The following is a 22,143-nucleotide window of genomic DNA, read 5'->3' on the forward strand; positions in this document are numbered from 1 at the left end:
ACATACAGAGTCTTCAGCATGACCGGACCGCCTTACCATGCCTTCAGCCTATCTGGACCACTCTCAGAACCTTCAGCATGTCTGGACCGCCCTTCTGGGCCTTCAGCCTGTCTGGACCATTCTCCGAGCCTTCGGCCTGACTGGTACACCCATTGGCCTTCAGTCTATCCGAACCGCTCAAAAACCGTTGTAAATCACCTTGAACCATTCTTCCTGGGAATCTCTCCCATGCAGTCTATTCTAGCCCTCTAGGGGTTCCGAACTCCGAATCCATCACTTGACTTTTCCCCAGCCTAAACCCAGGCCTCACATCGATCAACTACCTCATCTAAACCCATGGTATGTTCCCTGCCCTACGTGTCTATCACATACGCTAAATAATCCGCATACCCGTGCCGAAATGCTGTCGAGCCCTGGCAGCTAACAAAACCTTCAATCTATCAATCCAAAAACCCTCATAGTTGAGCACACCCTCGAGCGAATACTCAAACTTAACTCAATCATAACTAGACTTCCAACCTAATTCCCCAAATTCTGTTATGAACTACCGAGAATACATGATACACATAATGGGGAGTTTACCGAACCCCCAACTCATGCAACCCTCAAACCGAGTAACCACTAGGGCCTCCATTCTCCTTATCGGGTTATGAAACTTATCCCCGTTTCAAAACCTCTCCCACTTCCGCATTGTGGGGTAACACTCCCCCACTTAGATTCGACTAAGCCATCATAATTCATGAAAACTGGAGGATTCCCAATCCTTCTCACTTCCCGACGACCGATCCGAGGCCAACCAACTATTTCCCACTAGTGCTCCATTACTAGCCCATCCCGAATGATCACACACTTCCAAGAACCAGATGAGAACTTGCTGAAATCCAAAGAAACCGTCAACCACTAATGCTAGAGCGACCCTACACTCATGTCCTGAAGGCCAAAAGATAAACGCTCCAACTAATACCTCGGCAACGAACCCCTTTCCGTTGGCGCTTTTGTTCGTCAATCACGAACGGTTGCTAATACCACTGAGTCCTGGAAATGCTGAATAACCATCCTGAGCAACCCTATCCGCAGACTTCCCACGTAATACCCCTTTTTCCAAAGGTTTTCCAATAAACTTCCCGCTCTCAGGCTCTAGAATCAGTCTCTTCAGGGTTCACACCCTGACTCAATTACCAGCTCAAACGTCCACAGCTAAACTGCAGCAGCTGAAACAACCTCTTCCCTAAACCAGGCTACAACTACTCCCAAGACATAATCTACAATCCCAAATGTGCAATAGATTGTATAATCACTCCTTACCGTCCGATGCAAGAGATCCAAGGAAAACCAGACTCCACACTTACTTACGCCAAGTCGACCCACCTACGCTCACCGACGCTAAAATAATGTTGCCAACCTCTACAACCGACTGACCCCAAGCTGGAAAACAACCTGCCCCCGGGTCACAAGTCAGCTCACTCCTTCGAGCTCAAAAAACTGAGAAGGCACAATCCTTGCCCTACCAAACGACAATCCAATTCATCAATTAGCCATTACACTTCCAGCTGCAAAACCCCAGCTGAACATAATCATCACTCCTTTCCAGTGTCCCTGCGATGCACATTCTGGTCTTGAGCAAAACCCCTGAGCCTCAAATCTAGAAACCCACAAGCTTGTCTCTCCCTCTCAACCCGTGGAAATATAACGAGTACAGGTCATCTTCCTACTCCCAAATAACTGTATCCCTTTGCTCATCAGATTATGCACCAATAACAAGTCCCGATTCTTGAAAGCTCATCCAGCTCCTCTCCCTGCTGTCGTTACGGTTGTTGAAGCTGCTGCGACAACCGTCTCGGCAATGGCTGCATAGTGCTCGTCGAAATACTCAACCATGGTGGTCTTAATAGACTGAAACATCCCCAAAAACGATTCCTGGACAACCCCGATCACCTCCTCTAGGATGATCTCACTAACACGGTCCTCTGACAATGCTGGCCTATCCTGGCTGCTGGCTCCCGATCCAAACCTTGATCCGGTCTCAAGATGTCTCGTAACCACCATTCTGGTAATATACCATAAAGATCTTTGATAACCCATATAATGACAAGAACCAATTCCCAACCAAACCCTAGGGGTTGTGACTTCCTTGCTACGCATACGGGTTCTGTGCTTTCAGTAGTACGGGCCCATGCTACCTTCCACACCTACCTATATTTGTCTCAAGTATCATCACAACGCCCTAACAATATACATAATCATAGCGAGCGCTCAAACCTCACTCCTAGAGGAATGCTAAACATCTCATAACAAGCCTCCCAGCCTCTCACAACCCACCCATGAAACTTCCACTAACCCTGCAGCCTTCGCATATGCTAACCATACATAACGTTGGACCTTATAGACTTTCGAATAATCGGTCCTACTCTAAGACCACAACCAGACAAGGAATAGGAAATAAAGCCAAACCAAACATTCTCATGCTATAAGATCTTAATTATGTATAGTCGTGATGCATATACTAAGCAACTACAATAATGATGTCAATTTCATATAAGGAAAAACCATGGGCTATCCGGCATCATGTAATCAGGCAATTCTATCATGCAATTCCTGAAGATCCCTAGCCTAGCACTAGCATGCTGTTCTAACATATTATATAATCAAATATTGTATGGTATTTTAGGGTCTATCCGCGAGCTCCGACTGATCGTACACTACATCCTCCTTTATAATTTGAAAACCATTTTAGAAATCATTTTAAAATCTATCCTTGATTTGAGACTGGATTCACACGAGTGTTCCCCCAATTCACTCAAACCAAGGCTCTGATACCAACTTGTAACACCCGTATAATTCAAGCCAATTTAAAACTTTTTAAAATTTTAAAAAGCATTAAGTTATTACAGTTTACTTTCAAAATAATTTAAACATCAGAGTATTCCCAGAATCGATCATGAAAATGTAAGGAGGTGCACGATCACGCCTTCGCCTTCCCGCGATCATCAGAAAACCTGAAACAATAATCGATAAATGTAAGCTCGAAGGCTTAGTGAGTTCCCCCAAAATACCAACCTCATATAACCATACTCATATCATATCAGCAAATACAAAACAACATGCATAGTGAGCCTTCAGCCTGACTGGTTTGCCTTGCAGGCCTTCAGTCTATCTAGAATGCTCTCCGAGCCTTCGACACGTCTGGACCGCCCTCCTTGGGGCCTTCAGCCTATCCGCACCGCTCGCTGGGCCTTCGGTCTGACTAGATTTGCCCGGCCCGGGCCTGCAGTCTACCCGGTCCGCCCAGGGTGTCTTGGCACAACAGCACACAGCATGACCTGCCTCAACCCTTCCCCAAACCAATAAACATGTGCACATAAATATCATATGCTAGTATGCAATAGCAAAGAGTCATACAGATATAATTAATCTCTAGCATAAACACCATCCTAACACCAGGATATAAATCAACAAATTACTAGCATAACAACCATCCTAAACCAGGATGTAATCTAACATAGCAACCATCCTAAACCAGGATGTAATCCAACATAGAAACCATCCTAAACCGGGATGTAATCTAACATAGCAACCATCCTAAACCAAGATGTAATCCAACATAGCAACCATCCTAAACCGAGAAGTAATCTAACATAGCTACCATCCTAAAATAGGATGTAATCCAACATAGCAACCATCCTAAACCGGGATGTAATCTAATATAGCAACCATCCTAAACCAGGATGTAAATCATAAAGGGTCGGCCTTGATGTCGTAGACACTGTTGATATAGTGAGGAGAACTCACCTTGCAACCGTCGAACCGAATCACGAACGCACAATCCCGAAGTACTGCTTCAAACTCCAACACCAATAGCCATCAATCACTTTGGACATAAATATCCAAATTACCTTAATAGCCCTGAGGTCAAAGTCAAAGTCAACCTTCTGATTGACTCTACTTGTCATCAATCACTATTGACATAAATATCCAAATTACCTTAATAGCCCTGAAGGTCAAAGTCAAAGTCCTCAGTCAAAGTCAACCTTCTGATTGACTCTACTCGCCGAGTCACTCCATGACTCATCGAGTTCAACAATCTCCGAGTCTCATCCTGACCAACTCACTGAATCACCACTCAACTCATTGCTTTGAGTCTTAACCATAAAAGGTTGAAGGTTCTGCTTATGACTTGCCGAGTCCAAGATCAGACTCGCTGAGTCCACGACAATCTTCATCAGACTCGCCGAGTTGTTCTTCAACTCGTCGATTCCAAGCTCATCATCATATGACTCGCCAAGTCACCTATGTGACTCGCCGAGTCTCTACGCGGCTCAAGCCTAAAACCCTGGCCCAACTCGCTGAGTCGTCTCCCAGACTCGCCGAGTTCATACGTGCATGCCCAAAATCGAGAGATGCAGAGCTACTCCTTTGCTCCAAACAATAGATCTGGGTCTCTAGAGTTCATTAGCAACATAAAGTTGCTACCTTTACGTGCTTCATGACCCATAACTCCAAAAACCAAGCTAGAAAGGAATTTAACTCATGGGGAATGGCTTTTGCATAACAACTAGAAAGGCTTTCTGCATCAATGATCCATATAGAACTCAGATCTGGAGTTTCAACTCCACATCTAACTCATGCACCAAGATCTCATCAATATCTCTCCAACCAAACCCTAGAACTCCATGAAAATGGTACTAGAAAGGAGAAGGCCAAGGATAATCCGGATCTCCTCAAGTCTCCTTGATCCAAGCTTCTTGATCTTCAAGATCTCTTCACAAATCACTCCAATTTGCTTCCAAGGCTTCTCACAAACGAGTTAGGGTTTTTGGATCTTAAAGGGGACTAAGGGGGTTGAGGGGAGGACATTAAGTCCTTTAAATAGGATGCAAACCCAAAGATTAGGGCTTTTCCTCATCCAGCACTGACTCATCGAGTCTAGCCGCCGACTCGGCGAGTTAGGCCACTTAATCACGTGCCCGGTTCTCGCTTCGACTCGGCGAGTCAAGAGACCTACTTGCCGAGTCCCTTCGCTTATTTTCATATAGCACCCTTCAACTTCTTGCTTCTGTACTTGGGATGTTACAATTTTTTTTTTATAAAATTTAGATATGAAATATTTAAATTGTATTTAATTATATGATAGTATAAAATCAGTTAAAACAACATGGTCTCTAACAGTGCTTACAAATATGTTCCATGGAAAACCAATCAACATTTTACCAAACAAACCAAAAATGTTGATAGCAAATATATTTGGTAGCTAAGATGTTTGGTTGGTAGTATCATACCAACTGAGTAATCATGGTACATATACCAAATTTTCAATGCAATGATTGTACCGTCCCAAATATATATATATATATATATATATATATATATATATATATATATATATATATATATAGAGAGAGAGAGAGAGAGAGAGAGAGAGAAAGAAAGAGTTAGGTTCAAATGTTTTTAACAACTATTGTGTGATTCTAAGGACCAATGAGAATTCAGGAATTAATAAATAATTAAACTAATTATTTAAGGGTATAATAGTAATCTTTGTTAGAACTAATTATGGTAAACAATTAATTCAATTAATATCCCTTCAAATTAGGGATATCATTTTTCAGAAACCCTATATCTCCACGCCTCTATCTTTATGATGACTACAACCATTACACTTGATAACCAATTTACCTTCATTGCAGATTTGCAGGCGTCGGACCCAACAAAAAAAAAATTAGAATTCAACGATTGAAGCAATCAAATTCGAAAAGATCTATGACAATCCATGAATGTTGATTATCCATAAACAAGGTTGGTAATAAAATCATAAATTATTAGTCGTCGTTTTGTTCTAGTCTTGTTTTTCACGTTCTTTCTTTTCCCTTTTTGTTTAACATTTGTTATATGTTCCGATCACAAAATTTAATCCTAAAAAAAGTAACCAAGATTTTTATGGAATTTTGGTGGTACATTCTACATTATGGGATTAAAAGTAATAATATTTGGAAATAAAAAAATATGACTACCATGGAAATAGTTTTTCTTTTACATTTATTTAGTTATTATATGTATAAATGTATGAGATGTTAGTTACGTTAGCATTAATTTGATTTTATATGTTATGGATTGTAAATAATCTGTTTTGTTTAATTTTTAATTTATTTTGTTAATTTTTAATTACAATTAAAAGGATTCTGGAAAGGAAAATTTTTAATAGTATTTCATGTTTTAACCGGATTATTATATATAAATAAAAATAATATCCTTATTTTTTAGATTCTTGTGTTTTAGCCCAGCCATTGTTTTTTAATAACCACTCATAGATTTCTTGGAAAAGTTAATATACGATGAAAATGTTGATTTGTTTTACTTAATGAATGTTATTTCAAACCTGCAAATTCTTTTAGAATGAGAAAACACAATATTGTTTTAGAATGAGGTTGACAACACTCATCTATTTGATGTCAATTATTATGACATAACAATTTCAATCTCCTTATTTATCAAGATAGGAAAAATAAAAAACATTTTGCTATGATTTACATTTTGTTTTATTTTTTTTCATATAGAAGAAAAGACTATGATTGAAGTGTATTCTGTCAGATTTTATTTGTGTAAATACATTTTGTTAGAATGTCTTTAAGAATTTTTCTTGGCAACAAGTATATTTATATAGTATTTATATTCATATAGAATGAACAGGTTTTTGCATTTAAATATGAAAAAAAAACATGGTAAATGATAGTGCAAGAATTGATTGAAAACCTTTCAGCAAAGCATCATGAGCTAATGAATACATTCTATGAGTATTCCTTCTAGAGCATTCTCATACAATATCATTGTTGTAAGAATGGTTTGTTAAATTTTACTATTTTTTCTATTGTACAAAAATTTTAAGATTGTTAAATTGCAAATTGTTGGTTTGTTAAGTTTTATCATCTAGAAATATGATTGCAAGTTGCAAGTAACAAGTTTTTAATTATTTATAGTGACAATTAAAGTTACAACTAGTAAAAATATATTTTATGTATTCTGTTATAATGTTTTCTATGTATTCTGTCATACTCTATGTATTCTGTCAGAATATATAAAGTGATAACATGTTTTTAACCATTCTTAGTTTTTATTGTATTTGTGATAGGATGGCTAGAAGAATGTGTTGAAGACCTTATAGGAATAACTTGAAGAATGCATAATAGATTCACACTCAAAGTTAAAGAATGTTGTTATTTTTTAAGAATTTTATTCATTTTTTTTGATATTCTTTTAGAATATGTATAATTATATTAAAATGTATAAGACTTTTAGTTTGTAAGAATATGTATGAATTTGTATTTAAGTTCAGATGTATAAGAATATATTAGAATGTTGTTATTTTTCAACCTCAGATTCAAGAAATTTGTTATTCTTCAGTAATATTCTAATAGAATAAAATTCTGAAAGAACATCATTCTAGCAAAAATATTCTGATAAAATAAAATCAGTTATTTTTACAAATTACATTAGAATTAAAATTGAATTAATTAAAAAAATTCAGATTTTTAAGTTTAGGAGAATTAATTATCCCTAAAATCCAAAATTTCCTTTTATAAATGTAGTTAATTGTCCAAAATACCCTTTTGCTAAAATTTTTGTGATTATATGGTACATGTTATCCCATTGTAATATCATGCACTCTTAAACCATGTCCATTGATTAATTCCATTCGTTGGTCCAGATCTATGCATTCTGGCACACAATAGTTAGTAAAAACAAAATAACCTAAGCCTATATATATATATATATATATATATATATATATATATATATATATATATATATATATAGAGAGAGAGAGAGAGAGAGGGGAGGGGGGAGGTAGGTTCCGTTGAAATAAAAAAATTGATATTTTGAATTCAGCCTTAACCACATAATTTACATTAGCCGCTCTAACCCTCCCGCATAGCGACGTGGCGGGTTAGTTATAATCATAAATGATTATGTAGCGTCGTCCGTTCCTTTCACCTCCGCCACTTTCCCCACCACCACAACCGCCACCGCCATAACCACTACCACCACCTCTATCACCAGCCGTCCCCACTACCGCCATCTCTGTCACTTATACGACCGCTACCTCTGCCACCAACCGTTATAATTATATATGATTATTTAATATGTGAACGTGAACATACATATATGTATAATCATGTATGTTTTGACATATACGTATAAACATGCATAAGAATATATGATTATAACTCTCTTCCATATAATCATTTATGATTTGGTATACGCCGTTGTTGCGTGTTCGCTGGAGCGTTAGAGCGGTAAATGAGAAATACGTGACTGAAGTTGAATCTCAAGACCTTTATTTTATTTAATCTCAAGTGAACCGCCATATATATATATATATATATATATATATATATATATATATATATATATATATATATATATATATATATATATATATATATATATATATATGATCAAATGAGAACATCTAAAAGGTTGAGAACGCGAGAACAATTCTGGATCAATCAATATACAAGTGTATATTAGTAATTGTATATTTTAATTAAATTAAAATAAAATATAATTCAATCAATTTCCCTTAAATTTAGGATCAGTTACCAAAAAACAAAAAAAAAATCTATTTTTAATTTTACTTATTAATGGAATATAAAAAACATTGTTACCAAAATTTAATTTAAACTGAAAAAAAAAATCAATTTTTTTCCTCGAATTTCATATTTTTTTTTCAAAAAAATGAATAGAAATTCAATCCCAAATCAAAACACTTGTATTCAAAAACGAAAATTTTCTTCAAAAAACCTAATACGACTCCAATCACAAATGAATGTACATCAATTTACAAATAATCCAATGCCTTTTTTCATCAAATGAAAATAAAAATAGTGTAAAAATTTTCATTTCTTAAAAAAGAGAATACCTCTAATCATAAATAAATACACTCCTTCACACATGAGTACAATGTTATTTAGAAATAAAAACAATCATTCACATATGAATACACTGTTACTCACAAATAAATACACTGGTACTCATAAATAAATACAAAATAAAAATAGTGTAAGAATTAACAATACCTCTAATCATAAATAAATACACTCATTCTCCTCTAGCTCAAATTCTTCACCTTTATGTAATGATTAAACCACTTCAATGGAAAAAATTACAAAATTCATCATTGTGTCAACCATTTTCTTGAATAGGTCGCAGCCTCATTCTTTTGTTTGAATCAAATGACTCGCAAGCTTGTATAAGCAGTAGTGATACCTAAAAAAATTCTAGCATTCCTTTTTCTTTGATCAATATCTACAAAATGACAATATTATGTAAATACTATAATATGATAAAAAAAATATATTAAAATGAATAATTGGTAGCAAAATCATATGATGTTATAATCATTAATAATTAAAACTGGCCATCTAATCGTTTATCTTGCAAATAGTTACAATCATAAATGATTCTTATTGGTGTCTTCTAATCATATGGACAACACTATTTATAAGGGATAAATACAAATCTAGCCAAAATCTTTAATAACTTATCAAAAAATAGCCAAATAAAACCAATTAGCCAAAAATAGCCCAAAAAAGAGTAGTCAACCTACAGTTGACTACTATTTTCCGCAGTTGAGTACTCTTTTCCCATTTTTCTGATCACCAATTTCATAATAACCATTCTATTCTTTATCTAATCTTGGTCATTCATCTACAAAAACTTACAACATAATCTCTAATCATTCAATAATCGGTAAATCTTCATATCTTCGTGAATGATGAGAAATACTAATCGAAATTAGTCAATGGAATTGAGACCTCATACAAATCAGAACTTCATGAAATTGATTTTCACAAGTAAAAAAAACTACTGAGATTGAAATTATACAAAAAATTTTGGAATCGATCAAAGAAGAACATGAAATTAATCTGAAATCAAATTATGAATTAGCAAATGATTTAAACCCACATATGATTCATATGAGAAATAAGATTTACAAATTGAACAACGATTCCAATTCACAGCCAAATCAAATAAGAAACATGAAAGAATTAAGATGCAATGAGAATGAGAAATATGAACAAAAAGATTAGAAGACACCGATAATATATTAATTTTCGGATGACCTTATCCTTTTTGAGGTGTTCTTTGATGCTAATTTTGGGACCCAAATATATTTGGGTTTCTTCGTCATCTTCTGCTGCATAATAAAAGGATTCAGATGCATCGTCACGAACTGCAGATCTAGATGGTGGTGCTTCATGCCTCTCGTATTTACCATCAATATCACCCATGTTGGCGACTAGGGTGCGGGAAACATTGACGATCATTGGTGTTAGATCGCTGACTGAAGGGAGGAAAGAAAATGGAACTGAATTCTTAAAGGGAAGCAGTTTATTATGAAACCCTAGAGAGCGAGCGAGAGAGAGAGAGAGAGTGTGTGTGTGTGTGAGAGAGAGAGTGTGAGTGAGTAAGTGAGTGAGGGGGATAAAGATACGGGAATATCAAAGGAAAGAGGAGAGAGGGAGAGAAATTTTAGGAAATAGGTAAATTTGCAATTCCTATTATACACTTCTGGTCATTTAAAAGTTACACTTTAATGCCAGTAGTTTTAGAATTTTTCATAAATCGCAAGTTTAATAATAACCTTAGATCTAAAGATTTAAGTGGTCCAGATCTGTTCACGCGTTCTCAACCTTTTACATGTTCTCATTTGATATATATATATATATATATATATATATATATATATATATATATATATATATATATGTGTGTGTGTGTGTGTGTGTGTACACATATATAGAGAGACAGAGAGAATATCGGGTGAGAACTCTTTTTTCGGTGAAAACACCTTAAAAATTTTGAAAAAAATATAAAAAAAACAAATAATAAAATCGAGCATAGTATTATACTGGATAGAAAAAAATTGAAAATAAAATTTTGGATCATTTTTATGATTCATGTTTTACTTTTTATGATCAATGATTCAATTTTAATGATTCAAAAATATTTTTTCAATTTTTTTTCTCTCCGATATTATACTATACTTGATTTTATGATTTGTATTTTTTTCAATTTTTTTAAAGGTGTTGTCACGAGTACTTATCGAAAAATATGTCCTCGTCGGAACATATATATATATATATATATATATATATATATATATATATATATATATATATATATATATATATATACACACACACACACACAAGGTTCTAAATAACGTAAGGCGTGACTTGGCGACAATGTCAAGTCTCAAGCTTTTCCGAGCCTTGGCGAGTCATGACGTTTGTAAGGCGTGACTTAAGACAACAATTTTCTATATAATTAATATTTTTATATGTATTTTCAACTATTATTTATTTTTATATACATATATGAGTTAAAGCGACGTTTTGGCAAAACTTGGCGGCAAGTGCAAGCCTTGGAGTCGTGGTGCGCCATGGCGGAGCCATGACGAGCTTTTTAGAACCTTATATATATATATATATATATATATATATATATATATATATATATATATATATATATATATATATATAGGGTGACGTTTATATGCGACCATTATATTTTGTGAGATGAAGAGATGCAATCATAGCCATTTATTTTATAGATAAAAATTATTTTTAAAACGAAAAATAATTGAAAATTTTTGATTTTTTTTAAATATTATTTTCGTTGTTGATATTTTCCAATAAAAAAATTAAAAAAATTAAAAAAAAATTACCGTTGTTTTTGAAATATCTATGAAATATTTTAGTAGAATATTAAAATGTGTTACATATCTGACAAATTTAGTACAATATTAGAATATTTTAACATTATAAAAATCACATTAGAATAATTACAATATAATATTCTATTAAAAAACTTGAATTTTTTTAAAAATTATTAAAAATATTGATTTTTTTAAACTGCAGTTTTTTCAAAAAAAAACTGTAAATTTTTTAAAAAAATATATATATTTAAAAAAACGCAAATGTTTTAATAAAACAGTAATTTATAAAAAACTGTAATTTTTTTTTTTAAAAAAAGCTGCATTGTTTACTATAATATTGCAATTTTTTCAAAAAAAGTACAACTTAAAAAAACTGCAATTTATTTAATAAAGCTGCATTTTAAAAAATATATATAAATTTTTAATAATTAGTAAATTTATATAAAAAAACTAGAATATTTGAAAAAATTCTAATTTTTTTAACAAAAAAAATCAACATTTTAGGTACATATATTCATATTTTTTTCAAATAAATATATGCATATTTCTTATACTATAATATTCGTAAGTAAATTATAAAAAATCTTATTTTTATTAATCAATCTATAAACATAATAGTATAAGTATTTTATTTAATAAAAAATAAAATATAAAAAACAAAATATGCTACGGAGATTCACAATGTTATCATTTCGTCGTATCAAGATTTTCATATTTTCTTCAATTTATCACTTTTCACCTCTTCAATACTTTCTACAAATTCTTCAAAATCTACAAGAAAATTAAAAATTTGATTAATGCAAGAACACTTACAAAAATGCACATGCATATATCATATAATATTTACATGTGATTCATATGTGAATTACATGTGATTTACATGTGAATCATATGTAATTCATATGTGAGTTACATGTTATTTACATGTGAATCACATGTAATTCTTATGTGATTCACTTGTGATCTACATGTGAATCACATGTGAATCCCTTGTGATTCATATGTAACTTATATGAGATTCACTTATGATTTATATGTGAATTACATGTGATTCATATGTGAATCACTTGTGATTCATATGTGAATCACTTGTGATTTACATCTGAATCACTTGTGATTTATATGTGATTCACTTGTGATTCAAATGTGAATCACTTATGATTTACATGTGAATCACTTGTGATTCACATGTGATCCACATGTGAATTACATGTGATTTTTTTTTCTATAACGATATGAGATTTGTTGAATTCCGAAACACAAATTCAAGAATAGATTACTAAAGAAGCAGATGGTGATTATTAGTGTACTATATAATTAGTTTATGTCCAAAAAATAATATAAATATTAGAATGTTTGCAAAGATTTTGCATTTTTTTTTAAATAAAAAGATTATAATAATAATATTCATGTACCTTGGTTGTTGTGCTCCTATTTGCATTATCATTTATCAAACTCGTCATCTACTCTAGGGTTTAATTGCAACAATCAATTATACAAGTTATGTATAATCATTTACATTATCATTTTCAGGTGAATCGGTTATTAAGTTAGCACTTAAGGTCTTTTCAAGTTCTGTATGATCACTTGAATCAATTACAGGGCGCATTGGACTTGAGATGATCATTAAATCAGCACCAAAATTGTTTGATGGTGTGTTTACCAGTGATGGATACTGTTATTTCTGAAGTAGCATCCTGCAAAAATTAGATCACATCAGGATCACATACTAAAAGAGCAGACAAGTCATGTACAAAAAGTAACATTTTTCTTACTTTTGAGAGATTAAATTTTGATGACATGTTCCCAAAAAACACAGTCTTGATCCACTTTCGAGAAGTCTTCCCCATTCTTGACTAATAGAAATGTTACAGCTCTAAATTCTCTACATTATCCCATAAACAAACTCTCAATGAAGATACAGGAAATGAAACATAAAACACAACCAAAACTGTGAAATGTGAATAACATCATTTCTACATACATTGACTTGAAATTTGAATTTAATCATCCCAAAGGGGCCACTGTTTGAATCCAATTTCATTAGTGTTTAAAATAACACAATATCATTACGTCAACAATATGCAATTTAAATACTTGCTTCTCCTGTACATATCACACTACCGAAAAAAGAAAAAAAAAGGAATCTACGCATTTCCAGTTACAATTGGTCAATTAGATCTAGCAAAAAGAGCAACTAAACAAGTCTGAGCTATTTCCATTCAATTCTAGGTAACATGCATAACAAGTTCACCAATTTAACCAATCGCGAAGAACATATACGACATAACAACCAATTAACTACAAATTCAAGAAATTTCAACCAATTCTGAGATCTGAATCAAAACTATAAGTTGATCAGCAAAAGAAGTACAGTACGAGCTAGGGTTTGAAAAGAAGGCCGTCTAGATCTGGAAATGCTCCTGAAAAGCAATCGAGTTGAAACCCTAGGTTTCCACTCCTACAAAGCAACTAAACAGTTGTTATCACTCATGAACCAACGATTCATCAAATAGATTGAGGAGTTGAGGGCTATAAACGTGAATGAGGAGATGAGGACTATAAACGTTACATTTGCAGTGAATTTGCATAAAAAAATCTTCAACACCTAAACATGAGATGAAATTGAGATCTCAATCCGAGATGCTTTCGAAATTCCGATGGAGTCATGTCGGAGAATCCAGTGACACCATGGATAAGCCGATATATGAAGCTTTTGATGTCGATTTGTGTGGCGGAGGTTAGTTGAAAAGAGTGATCCTGTAATCGTCTTCTTCCTGCGACATATATAGGGGTGAGTGCGGTGCGGTTCAGTGCAATTATTAGCTAAAACCTCATCACTAATCGTAAATGCGGTTAATCCATTTTCAAAACCGCTTGGTGCGGTTTTTTTTTTTTTTTTGTGTTGCGGTTATTAACCAGATCGATTTGGTGTGGTTATTTCGTGTGATTTTTAACCATAGTTTAGAGCTCAAACGATTTTAAGAGTTCAAACATATTACCTGTAATAATAAAAAACCATAAGGTATAAGAAAATTAACTTAAATCACTGTAACATCCAGATTCTAGGGTATGTTATATTATTTATATATTTTGATTTAATCGAAGGGACTCGGCGAGTTGGTGGATTAACTCGTCGAGTAGGGGCGCGATCACGTAATGTGTTTAAATGAATGGACTCGACGAGTCGACCATTGGACTCGCCGAGTCGGCGCTGTGGAGGAATACCCTAATTGTCCGGGTTTGGGACCTATTTAAAGAGCCTTAGGGTCTTCAATTGCGACTATCCTTACCCTGGAGAAACCCTAAATCATCCTTGAGAGCTTTGAGAGTAAAGAAGAGCCATCTTGAGCATTTTGGTGTGTCATTTCTAAAGAGAAGATGAGATTCTAGCAAGAGGGACCAGAGGGGGTTGATGTATTGAGGTTATGAAGCTTGGAGCTTTACTTTGAGGTAACAAATCGGACCATTTCTCCTGTTTGATGTTGATTTCATGAATCTAGGGTTTCTTAACCATTCTCTTTAGAGGTTTATGGAATGTTTGAGGTCCCAATGTGGAATAAGCCTTAGATATGGACCATGGGAGGTCCAGAGAGTCCCTTATGTTCAGCTTTATGCAGTCACATAGAGAGTTTGAGCCTAGGTTTCCATTTAAATGGCTATTTCTTCATTATGGCTCTAATCATGATGCATGGACGTAAAGTTTGGACCTTTATGTGATTTGTGGGTGCTAGAAGGATAAATTTACAAGTTGGTGAAGCAGATCTGACCTCAGAAGGTCAGATGAGTTTGGTCATGGAGGAGACTCGCCGAGTCCATAGGAGGACTCGACGAGTCGGATCGAGTTTACCCGAGTTTCGTAATCAGTGGAGACCCGACGAGTTGGGTGGGTGGCTCAGTGAGTCGAGTGAGACCTTGTGAGGAATCTGATTTCACGTGTGGACTCGCCGAGTCGTTGCCAGACTCGACGAGTCTGGTCAAAGTTGGACCGTTGACTTCCGTTGACTTTTAGGGTTTAGTCAACCAGTGGACTATTGGGCTAGGGGAGGGGTAGAATGGTCTTTTACCCTTCTGGGAAGCATAGTACGCGATTTGTCTAGCCTTTGAGAGCCACTAGTGATTTAGAGTTATTTATTTATGTGATTAGGTGGCGGCTAGATCGGTATTTCGAGTTCGAGACTTTTCGAGAATTACCCGAGGTGAGTCTTCTCACTATACGTTACCTTGAGTGGTAGTTATGTGTGAGCGGAGGGTCTTATGTGCTTACATTGAGTATTATGTTATATATGATATGCTATGCATCATGTCTTTGTGATTTATGCTATGCGGAGTTTATAGACCGGACCGGAGGGTCCAACGATATAGACCGGACCGGAGGGTCCAACGATACGGAACTGGAGGGTTCCGCTGAGACACACCGACCGGAGGGTCATATTGTAGCCTTGAGTGACGTATGTGCTGTATGTGGTATTTTGGGGAATTCACTAAGCTTCGTGCTTACCGTGTTGTGTGTTATGTGTTTCAGGTTCTTCAGAATCGCGGGCGGCTCGATTGTACACACACAAGAGAAAAGAGTAATGAATACAGATCCTGGAATTTCATAATGTTCTGAAAACCTTGTTGATGATTTTTAAATAAAAAGTGTTTATATAGAATAATGTGCATTTTTATGAAATAAAAATGAATAAAATAAATTAAAAAATTTTCGGTGTTACAATCACAAACAACTAATATCTTAAAATTGTCTAATTTCACTATTTTTTAAAGTTAAACATAACAAAAACCAAGACTTTTGTCTTCTAGTATTTATTCATCTTTCATCCATGAAACCTTTTGTCTTCTAGTATTTATCCATCTTTCATCCATAAAACCTGTCATATTTCCAATATTTAATATATTAATAATTAATAAAAAAAATTGTATATAATATATGCGGTGCGTTTTTTTTTGCGGTTTTTGAAAACTAATAAACGCACCGCACCGTAAGTTTGCGGTTTTTGGAAAACATAAAACCTCACAATCGGTTTTTATTGCGGTTGTAGTTTATCGGTTGCGGTTTTTACGGTTAATTTTAGTTGCGGTGCGGGTTTTGCTCACCCCTAGCCATATATGATTTACCGAAATGACCGTAGGAGGTTGGATGAGATAGAGAGAGAGAGACGCACATGTAATTCATCTCTAAAATGCCCCTGAATCCTTTAGTTATCATGTCCCCGTGTTATTTTTTTACCATGTATTTACAAAAATGCCACAAATGATCATAATATTTTATTATTTTTATCTAATGACCTTAGTTTGGTTCTTGAAAAACTTTGAGTTCTCAAATGATCTTCTCTCTTTCTCTCTCTCTCTCTCTCTCTCTCTCTCTCTCTCCTCTCTTTATATATATATATATATATATATATATATATATATATATATATATATATATATATATGTATATGTATTTCGTGATTGAATTATGTTCCAATGAATTTTGTTAATTATCACATACATAAGATTATATCCTTTAAATAAAACATCGTTTTTATAGCGTTACACAACAAATTGAAAAATCTTATTCTACGATATTATTAGAGGATAATTATAATTACATGTATGCTTAACTAACCATCTTTTACTAATTCCTTCATTTAAATTTTATTTTTTAAAACTAATTAGATAATTAGCAGAAAAATATGATTATCTTATATGTAGAGTATTTTCTAACATAATAATTATAAAATAAACGTAACTGTGAAGAAATTGGTAGAAAAGGAAGAAAGCAAATATGGAAACAATATTTTTTTATGATGAGAGAAAGTAATAGAAATAATTAGTAAAAATATAAATGACAAAAAAGGAAAATGATTTCAATAAAAATAATTAGTACAAATATAAATGACAAAAAAGGAAAATGCTTTCAATATACATTCCACTCCCTTGGACTGGATAAGTTGGATTTGACTTTTCCTAGTTTCAAATTAAACCTTTTCATTTCATGATTCTCAATTTAAATCGCGTTTTTTTTTATTAACAATATAAATCAATAATGGTAAATGATAACCTCAAAACATGATATAAAATCTTCAAAATACTAAAACAAACCCAATTTAAATAATTCTCAAAATATTTTAATAAAAAAATTACAAAAGTTATTGAAATAACATAGAAAGAAGAAATGTTTAATTTTAGCTTTAACTTGCCAAAACTCTCCTTTCCAATTTGAACTCACTTTCCAAAAACAATTAAAAATCATTTAATGGCAAAAATATTGTTTGAAAAAAAAGTAAAGATAGTGTGGGACCCACCTACAAGAAACCCCCCAATGTGGTAAAAAGAAATAGAGAGAGAAAGAGAGTCATGCAGGCAATAGACTCTCATAAAATTGCCATGCAAGCTTGCCGTTTCCATATCTCTTCGCCATTTGGGGAAAACGCCTCTTTATCTTCCCCTCTCCCCCACTCTCCCCAATTTTAGCAACTTACTCCATTCATCGAACAGGGTTTTAGAAGGTTTCTTTTTTTCTCTATAATAATTATATATATACACAAATAGAGAGAGAAAAATCAGCGATTTTGGGGGAAAAGGCCAAATTCTTCTCTTCGTTGTTTGTCGTCCTCAATTGGGTGTTTGAAATTTTTGTGGGTTTTTTCTGTATTCGATCGAACATGGGTAGAGGGAAAATTGAAATCAAGAAGATTGAGAATGTAAGCACGAGACAAGTGACGTTTTCGAAGAGACGTGCTGGTTTGCTCAAGAAAGCTCATGAACTTTCCGTGCTTTGCGATGCTGAAGTTGCTATTATCGTCTTCTCAAATACAGGTCGACTTTACGAGTTCTCCAGTTCTAGGTATTATTCAAAAACCATTGCATGTGTTTTCCGATTCGATTTTGAGTTCCGATTGATGTTTGTTTTGACTTCGCGTTGTTTCCCTTTTGGGGATTTTAAGTTTGTTGCTTGATTTCTTGAACTGATTGAAGTTTTATTGTTTAATGGGGGGTTTTGATTGCGTTCATCTTCCAATGCTTGGTTGTTTTTGGGGGTTTTGACGCTTCAATTGAAGTTTTCAGTTTGCGATTTCTGTTTTTTTGGGGTTGAGAAAGTTCGATTCTTTGGTTTCTGAATCTGATGAATAGATCTATGTTTTTGCATGTAGTTAATTGTTCCTAGTTCTTGGATTTGTTTTTCTCAATCCACTGTTTCTAATCGAATGTATGTGAAATTTAACTTTCGATTTTACAAAATAAAATCAATTTTGGAATCCATTCACATGACTAAGATCTCCTCCCAAAATCCATTTTTTTCCCAAAAAAATGTTCTTAGGAATGTGCATTGTGTTGATTACCCTTAGTTCTAACTAAAATCATGTCGATGTACTCTTGTTTTTCCATTCATAAATTACTAACTTTATGGTTTTTTTGATAATGTAATTTATGTGGGGCAATCTAAATCTTGCTAATGTATATTTTCAAGAATTTGCTATTGACTTTTAATTGTTGAATCATAAATTATTTTATGGTTGAATGTATGATGCCATTAAATATACCATCAAAATAGTCATATTTTCTCTTTCGTTTGCTAGTTTATATTTTCAAAATGGTTGCCTTGTATTTACTCTTGTTTTAATGTGTATCCATATCATTAATAACATCAATCTATTGAAAAAATTGTGCTAAAAAACTAAAAATGTCAAAATTCTAAACTTTAAACTTGAGATATCCCAAGCATTGACTCTTTATAACAAAATTAGATTCTTGTGTGGGATTAGAGAACAATACTTGAATTTATATATGATAAATTTTAATTTTTTAATTTTTTAATTTTTTTAATTTTTTTAATTTTTTTATTTTTTGCAGCATGCGAGGAATACTCGATCGATATAATAGGGCGACAGAACCATCTACATCACAACTACAAATTGAAATGGTACATTCATATTTTCCTCATTCATACCTAATTATAACCAATTTTGCAATGTATTTATTATAAAATTATTGTAAAAGGTCACATGCCATGTCATGTGAACTTTTTGCAACATGTAGATAAACTCATTCCTCCATCCCTTATAAAATTTAAGGAATCATGGAACATGGGAGTTGCCATTTTTCATGTCTAGTATTGTTTTAGTACTAAAAAGATCACAAACTCTCATTTTAATCCTATGTTTGGTAATACCCATTGTTGATTTGTTGTATTTCTTCATTTATCCATAGAGGCAAGAACAAGTCGAGCTTGAAGTTTTGAGAAATGAACTCACAAGACTCAGAAATGAAAATGCGTACGTACTTCTTTTTCTCCGATTTATATGCTAATTGTTTAATCTTAATCTTTCCAAAATTGTATCTAGTTTGATACGTTTCGATTATGACATGCAATGATTATTCATTGTTTACATATAATATAAAAAAAGGTTCATGGTCATAAAGTAGCCGTCTACTTTTTCATCTGTCCCACTTCCTGCGTATCAAAAAAGTTTGATAGTAGGTGAGACAGAAGAAAATGTAAGTTGTTATTTACGATTTTAACCTTCAAAGATTTTAACCAGTCAACTTGATTTGAAAAGTATTTTGAAAGTACATTGCTATTCTAGAATGTTATTTTATTAATTAAATGTTTTGAATTTTTTTTTGGTGTAGGCGGTTGATGGGCAATAATCTTGGAGGCACAAACGTACAAGACCTAATTCAATTAGAACATCAACTAAGTAATGCCATAATATCGGTTAGAGAAAAGAAGGTTTTTATCTCCATTTCAAAAATCCCCATCACAACTACAAATAAAGTATGAATTATTCAAAGCTTCATAAACTTTTAACTAATACATTAATTGTTATTTTTCAGAATGCTTTGGTGTTTGAGGAGATGGAGCATTTAAAACACCGGGTAACTTTTTTAATTTTATCAAATGTTGTCTAGATAAATGATTTTTAAAACTTATCAACAAAATGTTTATTTGATTAATTTGTATATATGTTAAGTCCATTAAGTAAAAAAGAAAGAAACAACTGATTATCTTTTTTTTTTTTTACATGTTTTTGTTAGGAGAGAGAGCTTGGTTACGAGAATGAGGTTCTTCGTGGAGAAGTAATTGATTAATCCCAATATTCCTCGACACAACACCGGTTTTTATTTAATATTTTCTATTTTAATTTTCTTTTTAATGTTTAGTAATTTTTCACCAAATGTGTTGTAGATTGATAAATTGAGGCGATTTATCCCGTTAGCTTTACCGTCTACTCAACCGACTTTCCTAGAACAGACACCCGTGGCTGCACCGAGTAGCAGCGCGGGTATCTCGAAACATGACAGGGTTAGTCCGGATACTGTCTGCTACTATGGATCTGACAACACTGACTCTGAAACTGCACTTCAATTGAGGTATTCAAAAGAAAAAAATACAGAAAAGCACTTGTACTTTTTATTATTTTAATGATTTGGTCAATTAACTTCTTTTGTAGAGATTAAATTTTTACATTTTTATTCATCTTTAAAAAACCGTTTCTTGTTACATGTTCCTAAAAACGAGCATAATACCCGATAACACACAACATATTTTCATTCTGAATTCGGTCACTAAACTTTTTTTTTTTTTTTTTTTTTATTTTTTTTACGTCATGCCTTTTTGTATTTTGCCTGAATATTAAGCATTCAACTATCGTTTTCTTCTATTACATCCTTATACTTTCATTTTTTTTTACTGTAAAATTGAAAAATGTATCCAAGACAACAGTTTGTTTTCAACTTCTTTCTTTATTACCACTTTATAAGTTGAAAATTCTACATTTGTAATGTATTTGGATTTTGGATGACATTGCTATATAACTTGACAAAAATTTCAAAATACAATATTTTGTTACATAGAAACGAAAGTAAATTGAATTGAAATAATAATAAAAGAAGTAAATAAAAGTACATTACTAGGTCAAAATAAGTATATAAAGGTTTAATCATTATAAAAGTGGGTATGATCAATAAAGTGGTGAATTTTTTTTTGTTTTTTTTTTGGTTACATTTTTATACTTATGTGAATCGATATGATATCATTGTCTTGATTTTTGGTATTTAGGCCACCTTGTAGTGACCACTCAAAAACGAAGGAATCAACATTGACAAAGAGGGAAAGTAATTCGAGTAGTTGTCGAAGCGATGAAATGGAACAATGATCATGGAAATCTTTCAATGGCGATTGTAAAATGTGGATTTCCGATTTTACCCTTTTTATTCCGACATTCATCCTGGGATATTGTCATTTTCGTCTTTTGCGAGAACTTTATGTATTATGTCACATCAGTTTGGTCGGCGATTGTTAGATTTTGAGTTTATGAAAATAGAAATATGTTATTAGGATAAAGATTTATGTTTGGGGATCTTTTTAGCTCGATGGGAATTAAATGACGAATTAATTGAATAGAAATAGTAATCAAACTTTTTTTTTTTAATGTGAA

The 22,143-nt window shown here is 33.0% G+C and overlaps 1 protein-coding gene across 1 annotated transcript; it reads left to right on the forward strand.

Annotated features, from left to right (window-relative positions):
- Positions 1-18,195: 18,195 nt before the first annotated feature.
- LOC111916767 (MADS-box transcription factor 23) lies at positions 18,196-22,143 on the forward strand. Its single transcript, XM_023912428.3, has 8 exons — positions 18,196-18,548; positions 19,556-19,625; positions 19,913-19,977; positions 20,336-20,435; positions 20,540-20,581; positions 20,741-20,782; positions 20,892-21,076; positions 21,765-22,143. The coding sequence occupies exons 1-8, from the start codon at positions 18,367-18,369 to the stop codon at positions 21,859-21,861; spliced, it is 783 nt and encodes a 260-aa protein (XP_023768196.1). The 5' UTR covers positions 18,196-18,366; the 3' UTR covers positions 21,862-22,143.

The sequence above is a fragment of the Lactuca sativa genome, chromosome 1 (genome assembly GCF_002870075.4).
Source record: "Lactuca sativa cultivar Salinas chromosome 1, Lsat_Salinas_v11, whole genome shotgun sequence".
In the NCBI taxonomy this organism is placed as follows: Eukaryota; Viridiplantae; Streptophyta; class Magnoliopsida; order Asterales; family Asteraceae; genus Lactuca; species Lactuca sativa.